The sequence below is a fragment of the Lutra lutra genome, chromosome 1, assembly GCF_902655055.1.
Source record: "Lutra lutra chromosome 1, mLutLut1.2, whole genome shotgun sequence".
NCBI lineage: Eukaryota > Metazoa > Chordata > Mammalia > Carnivora > Mustelidae > Lutra > Lutra lutra.
This window is the reverse complement of record NC_062278.1, coordinates 174,230,317-174,240,830: the sequence shown is the minus strand read 5'-3', so window position 1 is coordinate 174,240,830 and position 10,514 is coordinate 174,230,317. Positions and strand designations below refer to the sequence as shown.

Here is a 10,514-nt window from a genome sequence, read left to right as displayed (position 1 = left end):
GAGAAGGAGTTCAGCTCTCGCCTAAGACCTGTAATCCTAGATTCCCTGGGGACCGCGAAACTCCCCAGTCCGAGGCACTCCCTGCTTAGCCGCCCACCCATTCCCCCCCTCCTTACCTCAGCACGCAGCCCCTCCCTGCGTGATGATGCAAACCAGTGGGGAGGGCGGGCACTTGGAAGGGTGGGGAGAGTCGGAGAGCTAGCGAGGGAGGGAGGGAGTGGGAGGAGGAGGAGAGGGAGCCGAACGACCATTTAAAGCGATAGCAATCCTTGCCCTCTCCCCAGTGCTGGGTTGTTGGAGAGCGCGAGCGGCAAGCCTGGGAGCGCGAGCGCGGCGCGCCGGCCGGCGAATCCAGGAGCGCACGGAGCCCCAATCTGGCAGGCGCCGCGGGACCTCGTAGCCTCTCTGGCCGCCCCTTCCCGGGCGCCCCCACCCTCCGTGCCTGCAAGAGCCTCTGGGCTTCCCCGGAGGACCTCACCCCAAGGGGCCCGGACCCCGGCAAGCCCGCCACCATCCCCTCCAGCGCCGCCGCCGCCACCACCGCAGTAGCCGGAGCAGCATGGTCCAGCTGGGGAAGCTGCTCCGCGTCCTGACTTTGATGAAGTTCCCCTGCTGCGTCCTGGAGGTGCTCCTGTGCGCGCTGGCGGCGGCGGCGCGCGGCCAGGAGATGTACGCCCCGCACTCTATCCGGATCGAGGGGGACGTCACCCTCGGGGGGCTGTTCCCCGTGCATGCCAAGGGTCCTAGCGGAGTGCCCTGCGGAGACATCAAGAGGGAGAACGGGATCCACAGGCTGGAAGCGATGCTTTACGCCCTGGACCAGATCAACAGCGATCCCAACCTGCTGCCCAACGTGACGCTGGGCGCGCGGATCCTGGACACTTGTTCCAGGGACACTTACGCGCTCGAACAGTCGCTCACTTTCGTCCAGGCGCTCATCCAGAAGGACACCTCCGACGTGCGCTGCACCAACGGCGAGCCTCCGGTTTTCGTCAAGCCGGAGAAAGTAGTTGGAGTGATTGGGGCTTCGGGGAGTTCGGTCTCCATCATGGTAGCCAACATCCTGAGGCTCTTCCAGGTAGGGAGGCGCTCCCTCCGGGGCACAGCGCGCTTTAGCTCCCCGCGCACTTAATTCCAAAAGCTGGCTTGGACTCCAGGGGTGCGGGGTCAGGTCAGCCTTCGCTCATTTCCACCCTGGAGATCCTGCGAATCCCTCCCACCCCACCCGAGGAGGTACCTTCCCTGCTTGGTTCATTTCCCTTCCATCTCTCCCCTGTCCGCGCTCCACTCCATCCGGCTTGACATCCTGGATTTATGGCCCTATTTACAAGAAGCAATCTGCGAAAAACAAGGCGATGATTTAAATGGGTTTGCATTAGAGTGAAATATGGTCCAAAACAGGCTTGTAAAAGTGCCGGGCTCCTGTGAGAGCCGGTTAGGCTCATGGAATATGAAAGATGAGAAGACGCCTCGAAACTGGGCATTTCTCAACTCCCCAGCTTCCTTCCCTAGCCCCAAGCCGCCCAGCAAGCCGCAGCTCCCTTGGAAATTTTCGAGAAGAGCTTAGGGGGGCACATCTTAAACCGAGGGCTAGGTCTTCACCTACATGTGGATGTTAATTGCCCATGACTCTCAGGTTGGATCTCCCGACCTGTAGCCACGCGAGGGCATGGGGCGGAAGGCACGGGGACGCTCTCCAAATGGGGAGATGCCACCCGCAGACGCGACCCCCGGGTGATTTGCTCTGGGCAGTTGTTTGCACCGTCTAAATTGCGTTTGCATTCCGGCCACTGGCAGGAGCTGGGCGATCAGCTTTCTACTCCAGCCACTTCAGATCCCAGAGATGAGCTCATGCTAACTGCGAAACAAATCGCTTTCGCTGCCTCCACCCTCCGCCCATCATTTCCCACGACCTCCCTAACACAGACCCTCAGCCCCTATCCTCGGCTCCGCGGACGATTCCCGGAGCCAGGAGAGAAGGCTCCTGAGGGAGGCACTAGGGTGCGCTGAGTAAAGCCGGCGGTCCTCCTGCTCTGGGCGCCAGAGGGCAATGCCGAAAATGGGAGGAAGGCGGATCCGGGGCAGCTGAGCGGTGGGTTCTACTGCAGTGCTCTCTCTCCGCCTGCTCCTGCATTTTGTGCCCCGTGGCTCCTGTGCTGCATTGGGTATAAATGGATGGATTTCGGATTTTAAGAAATTGAGTTTCAGGATCTGTGTGATTGTGGGTTCCCTTCTTATTTCTCCGGTGTATCTCTTTATCTTTCTTCCTTCTTTGTTTTTTCCTTTTCTCTCCTTCTCTTTCAATTTCTTTTTTTTTTTCTCTCCCTCTCCCCCCACCCCAAGTGTTTTGTTCATCTCTGTCTTGAGATGATCCTTTCCTAATAAACAGCCCTCTCCCTGCCTGATAGTGTCCAAACCCAATTAATCCCTTCTCCAGATGTTCTGGCTAACCCTGGTGTCCTTATGCTCCCTATATCTAAAGAATTGGGTCCCTTCCAAATGCTTTCCCTAGGGTACTGGGTTCCTGGAGGGGATTCCTTGAGAGATTCAATCTGTCACCACATCAGCTCCTAGGAGTGTGAAGTTTGTGTGTGCACCAGGAGAGGTGCCTGCCCAAGGCTGCAGCCTGGTGTGGCCCCTCTGATCTTCTGAGCATCCCTAACACTTCTTGTGTGTTCTGTCCTGGGAATCCCTAGGAATCCCTATTTGCAAACTCAGAAATGCTTTGGGGGCACCCTTAATTCTGAGATGGTGCTTTTGGGAAGAGGCGAGGCTATTGTAAGCAAAACCCAGAAGCCTTTCCTTCTTGCCTGAGCTTTTAAAGCTAGACAACTTAAGAGGGCAGTGCAGCAGGATAGAGTGAGGTCAGAGATCACCTGAGAACCACTGGGGTGACTCACAGCCCTGTGAGCCCTGAGCCCTAGGGGTTGAAGGCACATTTGGTGTCTCACATTTTTAAATTATTTTGGTGCCTGCTTCTCTCTTCCCTCAGAGCACAGGCAGTGCTGCAGATGGGCCTGTCTGTCGAAAAAGAGTGAAATGTTAAAGTCAAGAGAGGGATTGCAGACTAGGCTGAGGGACTGTGTTTGCTGAAAAAGATTCCAGGGGGAGCTGATTCTTCCTCTGGTGTGTGAACCTGAGGCTCTTGTGAGGAAAAGAAATGGTTTGCCTTATGCTTAGTTCCCCCATTCGTTCCCTGGGCTGGGAAGAAAAGGAAGCGAATGCCAATGTTAGCAGTGTGGGTTGGGACTAAAACCATTCAGAGAAAACACTGTCATTTTCCTCTAATTTGCAAATTGCAGCTATTCATGTTGGATTGAACAGCTGAGGGGAAAAGAGCCCCCAGTTTTCACCTGCATTTATGGAGAAGAGGCTGGTAGTAGGAGGAATGCTACCAACTTGTAGCTTGTGCTGTGAGCTGGGTATAACTGTTGGTGTGGGCAACATGCTTAACCATTGCCCGTGTTGGAATATATATTTATATATTCCAACAGTCTCTTCCAGTAGCCTTTTTTGCACGTGATCATAGGAGCTCCTGGCTTGCAAGTCTAATCCCCAGTTTCCCAGCCTCTGTAAGCTTGCAAAATGAATAGCAAGAATAGTGGTACACAGACCCATTGTTCAAAGGCACAATCAATTTAGAGAGAGGAAAAGAATGGTAGGTGAATCTTTGCTGGGAATGCAGAGTTCAGCTCAATTAAGATTGTCCTATATTTAAAACAAACAAACAAACAAAACAGAAAACCCTCCTCTAAATTATTGAATTCTTAGCTCTCCAGGTATTTGAGTTTTCTTTTCCTGAGCCCTGTAGCTTGCTGTGGGGACCATACCAAGCCTATCATTTGAGATAAAAATTTATGGTGAGATAAGCTTCTGGGCTGGGGGAAGGAATACTTAGTGACTTAAATGGGGGAGTGCTACACATTGCGGGTGGGGATTGAGGACAGGAAAGAGTAATGAAATACTAATAAATGTAGCAAGTGCTGTTGCTGCCAGCAAAAACTAGAATGTAGTTCTTTCCTGAGAATGAGGACCTGGGCAAGAATGAATCCTCAGATGTAAATAGTGTCTATGACTTTGAATTTTCATTTGTCTACTGGTATAGCAGACTGAAGATATGAGTTAAGCAAGTCCTCTCTCTCTCTCTCTTGTCTATGCACACTGAATTGATTAGTAAGTGACATGTCAGAGGACAGGAATGATATTTGCTGGGTCTTTCAAATCTAGGAATTTGAGGCTAATGAAATTAGTGTGTGGCCAGGGCTCTGCCAACTAGAATTAAGTCACTGCAACCACACTGCAGTGCATTTTCAACCTCAAAGAAGCATCAGGGAGGAATTTCTGGAGATTTGTTTCTGAGCCTGTACAAAATAATACCTTCCTAATGCTAAGAAAGATTAAATGTAAATTAATTTTGACTATGAGTAACATATTTAAAAAATAATCAGAGAGTGGGGATGGCTTAAGTGAAGAGCTTATATAATATGGTGTCCAAAGGATAAATCTCCCGACCACTCTTTTGTGGGCTATAAGTAAGATATATTATAGTGGCAAGTAATGGGCATGTTTTTATTCAAGGCTTCTCTGTTATTGACTTGAGAGCAAACACTCTGAGCGTATAAATTACTCTCACTACATCCTGACTCTGAATGAACAATATTTCATGGCCAGTGACATGGTCTAAGCTATGGACTTGGAGTTAGATGGTGTCTATTTCAGTTGCTTTGGCCCTTCAGAAGCAACTAAATGGAAAAAGTGGCCAACTTGACTCTTGTTTGGGGCATATTGCAAACCTAAAGCTGTGGAACTTATATCATAAATGAAATACATTTGTAAATACATTTGTAAATTTCTGAATGTTCATTGAAGCTTGAATATAATCTCCAACTTTGGGGACATTATATATATATATATGTATATATATATATACATATATATATATATAATTTTTTTTCCTCTAGTTTTCTTCCTCCTTTCTTTTGCTCCCTCTCTTCTCTCTTTCTATCTTATGTAATTGGATAGAACTGGGTACCTAGGTTAGTGTGGTATTACTATAGTGGGGACTTTTTTTTTTTTTAATAACTCTAACCTAACTCTTCACAAAATTTCATAAATACAGGTGTCAGTGCCATTTGGAATAGGCTCTATAACAATCTCTGCCTCCACATTTACTGTGTTTCAGGAAATTTACCTAACAGATGGTGAGTAGGCAATTTTTAAAGGGACATTTTTGAAAAAAAGCAGAGAGGGAAGGAATAGAGACAGGCACATCCTATATTTGAAGATACCTCTACATGTGTATTTTATGTATATGTGCCCATAACATTAAGATGTCTTTGGGGATTTTTCTCTTCAAAAGTAATTGAAGTAATGGATGCCTTTGCTTCAATTTCATAAACACTGAGAGTATAACAAATCATAAATGCTCTGTTTCCTATGTCTATAGATTGTGTCATGGACTTCAAAGACCATAGCTGGATTACACAAAGTACACTCCAATCTCAGTCCTGCCGTGAATTAACTCTCTTACCCTAAATAAGTCATAATCTTTCTAGGCCTCAATTACTTCATGTGATTTTTTTTTTCTTTAAAAACAAATGTGGTTTCTAAGTTTTTTAATCTCTTTGGGTCATAGCTTGCTTGAAGAAAACCTGCTCTTAATCCAAACCCCATGACATTGAATTTCCAGCTCCCACTTTGAACTTAGAGTGAGTTTGGGAAAACTTTTAAAGAATATTTTCACACGGATATCTTAGTTAATATCAGTCTAGCTGATTTCCCATATTTAAACCTTATCCCTTGTTTTGCCAGCGTGCTCCTCGGTCATGTATATCAAGGCTGGTATTGAGGAAAATGACTTCCTGGGTCAGCTTACTGCATGGTTATAATACACCAGGTAGGGAGCAAGAACTGTGGGCTTTATAGTAGCAGATATAACTTTTATTATCCAGTGTTCTCTTCCCTTTCATCTTGCAAAAACTCCAGAGTTTCTTTTGCAATGATGCCAGATAGTGACTTCTTGCCTCCTTCCTGGCCCCAGGGATGAGTCCCCTGGCAGAACTCAGGCAAAGCAGGTGATGAGTTCAGATGTAGACTTTTGACTTTAGCTAGACCTATCAAAATCCTTCCCAGGACTTTTCTGCCAGAGGAAAATGGGAAAATTGGCTCTTCTCTCCGGAATTTCTAAGCTAGGGTGATACGACTCTGGGACTCCCAATAGCTTTCTGTAGAATAAAGTCACAAGACTTTCTGTAGAATAAACTCACAGGGAAGTAAGCAGGGCTGAGTGACGGAGAGAAAGCCAGAGCCCTGAAGATATTCTGAAACTCTCAAATCTAACTATATCCAAATCTAGCTGCATCCCTGAATTTCCAGCACTTGTTCTTAAAATAAATAAATTAATACAAAAATTTCTTCTACTATTTTGAATTTGTTTTCAGGCCTGTGCAATTAAAAGCCTCCTAGCCAAAACACTTGATTTCTTACGTTAATGTAAGGTTTGCTGACTGACATTCATTAATTGAAAAATTATATATGATATTTTCTTTACTTTAAATATAATCCTCTAGTCCAGGTCTGGGATATTCACAACTCTGCATTCTTCCCCACTCTTCCCAATATTTGCTGTATTAACTTTAAGTATTTGTTATCACAACCTGATGCAGTTGAGAGATAAGGTGAACACCTCTGATATAGAGTGCAGCATAGAGGCCTCCTATTTGGAAACTTTAGAACCCTACTTAGCTCCCTTCATTAAAACAAGTCTTTTGTCGATGTTTCCAGGGCAGAGAAGCATTTTTCATGGCATAATGGAGTATAAAGTACATTAAACTCCTGGGTTACTCCACAGGAAGCATCCAGCCTAACTACTTGTTTTTTGTAGGCAAAAAAGAAGAGTCACAAACACATTTTCCCAACATCTGTGTATATGATCACTGTTTAGAGGACAGTTATGCAACATATAGTCAGACTGATTAATTCATGGACCTTTTGTCAATTGGCACAGCAAATATATGTGTTTTATGCACTTACTAAAGGCAAAACAAAATGTTTTTACAGGTAAATATCTGAGAAGAGCATTGTGCCAGCCATTACTGTGACAGCATTTCCATGTTTGACAAGTAACCTACTTTCAATTATCCTTACTACTAGATGTTTCTTGGATCAAGTTATTGGATTATTATGTCAAAATAAAATAATATGAAGTTACAATAATACAGGATACATATCTCATTTTGTAAGAACAGAAGTTCTTACTTCTTTTCAATAACAGTAGTGACCACAGTAATAACTTTATCTTTCCTATGAGCCATTATGCCAGGCACTGTAAGTACTTCATCTCATTTAGTTCTTACAATAGTTCTGCAAAAGGCGTGTTATCATCCCTATGTACAGCTGAAGGAAGTGATTCTCAGAGCCCCAAGTCACATTTTTGGTAAGTGGCAAAGTCTAGATTCACACAATGGTTTGCCTGACAATACCCTGGTTGTTAACCACTGTGCAAGCTGCTCAGTTGTTGCACCTATGCAGAAATACTTAAAATAATCATATATTCACCTACTCTGAAATTGTGTTGGTTTGAGGACAACATCAGAGTTGCTGATTCCTTAACCACATCCGTTTGCAGAAAAAAAAAAAATTTATTACAGTTCTGCAATGAGATTAATTCTGTCTATTGAGACTTGAGCGTACAAATCCTCACCTCCAAGTGAGATGCTTGTTTTCCATTATTCAACAGATAGTCCTGTATGTAGGCTTTAAATACATAGTAGGCTTTTCTCTCAAACAAATGAGAAAAGATGTTTCTTCTTGTCCTGATTCAGTGCCCATCATTATGGATGATGATGGCTGTTCCTGAACTTTATTTCATTCACTCCACTCTTTCTACAGACCTCAAGTGGGAAAATCCATCATTCAGATATATGTGCAAAGTGATAGGACTGTATTAATACAATTGCTGAAAGTCAAGTTGATGGAGCACAGGAAATACATCCTAACAAATGCAACATTAATGTTTGTGTGGGCCATGGAGTGAGGGGTAGGAGAATTTTCAGTTTAATGGATTATTTTGCCTCTTGCTATAAAAGTGCTGCAGCTAAACAGTTTTCTAATTGGTCATTTACAGAACTCTCCGTCTCTGGGTGTTGTGCTCTCTCCATTCTGCGGCTGCCAGTTCTTTCTCTTGTCCTTGTTGGAAGATAGCAAGGAATCCACTTCAAAGGCTCAGGCTGCTTTTCTGCATTATTGTTTAGATGAAAATATTTCCATTCATTAAAGCACTACTTAAACATTTTTATCATGTTTTAAACTTGACTATGTTCTGAATGTATTAGCACAGACAGAGATAATGTGGGATATTTTCCTGGAGAAAACATACTTTTATCAAAGGAATCATAGAATTTTCATGTAGGGGTTAAGAATAAAATTCTGGAGTTAGATCTGAATTTAAATTCATACTCGCCACTTATCACCAGACTCACCTTGATCAAACAAGTACCATACCGTTCACCAATTTTCTTATCTTTGAAATGGGAATGATACAAGTGTACTTGTCTGATAAAGTAATTATAAAGATTGCACAAAATATACATGGAAATATTTTAGCACTGAGTTTAGCATGTAATGAGTGTTTAATACATTTAAAAGCTTTTATTTATTATTATTACGCTATTATTAAATATCACTATTTCTTAAATGTCACTATTGCTAAATTTACTGTAAAATTACCATAATAATCCATGTTGGATTTCACTCTTCTGTTTCTTTGTTTAAATGGAAAATATTAGGGGCACCTGGGTGGCTCAGGAGTTAAGCATCTGACTCCTGATTTCAGCTGGGGTCATAATCTCAGGGTCCTTAGATCTCTGGGTAGTAGGACTGAGACTCCTGTCAGGCTCTCTGCTCCTCGTGGCATCTGCTTGTCTCTCTCACTCCCTCTTGGCCCCTCCCCACCAGGCACTTGAGCTCCAGTCCTAGTGTTCTAAAATAAATAAATACAATCTTTTTTAAAAAATGGAAAATATTACACAGATTGAGAGAGAGAACACAGTTTAGTGATAGTATTCAGTGGAATTAGAATTTCTATGGCACTGATTCAGGTGAATCAGGAATGCCATGGGCTTAGATACCAGACAGGTTCAGAGCCGTGGGCTTCGAGGTTAGCCAGCCCCAAGTTTGAAGTCCACTGTGACCCATTTCTAGTGCAGAACCGTGAAGAACTTATTTAAACTTTTTGAGCTTTACTACTAGTTTTATAGATATCTTTTTTTCTCCAGGAATATTTATTAAGCCTCCCCCTTCAGCACTGTTCTAGATGGTTGGATATATCAGTGACTAAAATAGACAAGAGCTCCCCCCCTCCACATTCTGTCCTTCCTCCTCTCTCCTCTTCCCTTCCTCCTATCTCTATTCTTCTGTCTCTCAGTTTACACTCTCACATGGAAACAGATGGATGTTATAAATAAGTCCTAGAGTATGTTAGAAGTTGATGAGCCCTTTGGGACAAGGGAAAGAATGTGAAGCACACTGAAGAGTGTTGGTTTGGGAGTGCTGAGGAGTGTACAGGTGGGTTCTATTTTTAACTATGGTAGTCAGGATGAATTTTATAAGGTGGCATTTGAGCAAAGACTTGAAGCATGGGAATTGTCAGAATGGTTTAGGGGAAGACCACTCCCTGCGAGCAGGAACAACCAGTGTCAGAACTCCAAAGCAGAAATATGCCTGGCAGGTTTGAGGAATATCAGGGATGCCACTACAGTTGAGTAAGTCAGGAAGAGAAAGGGGCAGCAGGAGGGCTTCAGGTCAGAGATATGAGGGGTCAGATGAGGTAAGTCATTGGAAACCGTCACATGCATTTTGTCTTACCTTAAGTGTAAGCAGTGTGGTAGGATGTTAGTGGAGGTGGGGCATGATCTGTCTCTTAGTTTAAAAGAATTTCATCTGTGGTGTTGAGGATGAGGGAAAGAGAGGAATCAGGGATAATCTCAGGAGGTGATTACAGATGTCTCTGAGATGGTTGTTGGTGAATTGTGCAACAAGTGCTTCAAGAAGTAATACATTTGGAAGATTATGACAGTATTTTCTGGTGAGTCAAATGGGAGATGTGAAAGGAAGAAAGGGGACAAGGTGAATCCAAGATGTGGGGCCTGAGCAACTGGAAAGGTGGGATTACTATCACTTCAGATGGAGTGGAGCACAACTGAGGAATTAAGGAACAGATTTGGAGGTATAAGGTTTGAGAAATTTTTTGACATATAAACAGAGATGTTGAATGCGCAGTTGGAAATACAAGTCTGCAGTTATGAAGAAACGTCTGGACTAGAGATACATTTTAATAAAATAGTCATGTTAAGAATAATTACATGGAAGTGTTATTTTAATAAATGAGGGACGCCTGGATGGCTCAGTCGCTTAAGCTGCTGCCTTCAGCTCAGGTCATGATCCCAGGGTCCTGGGATCCAGTCCCACATCAAGGTCCTTGCTCAGCAGAGAGACTGCTTCTCGGCCTCTGCCTG

The 10,514-nt window shown here is 44.1% G+C and overlaps 1 protein-coding gene across 2 annotated transcripts in view; it reads left to right on the top strand.

Moving 5' to 3' along the window:
- Positions 1 to 246: 246 nt before the first annotated feature.
- Positions 247 to 10,514, top strand: part of GRM7 (glutamate metabotropic receptor 7) — a 945,741-nt gene continuing 935,473 nt past the window's right edge. For both annotated transcript variants that reach the window (XM_047746126.1, XM_047746115.1), the window contains exon 1: positions 247 to 1,078. In XM_047746126.1, coding sequence (XP_047602082.1) covers positions 560 to 1,078 — 519 coding nt within the window. In that variant the 5' untranslated portion in view covers positions 247 to 559. The remainder of the gene's footprint in view (positions 1,079 to 10,514) is intronic.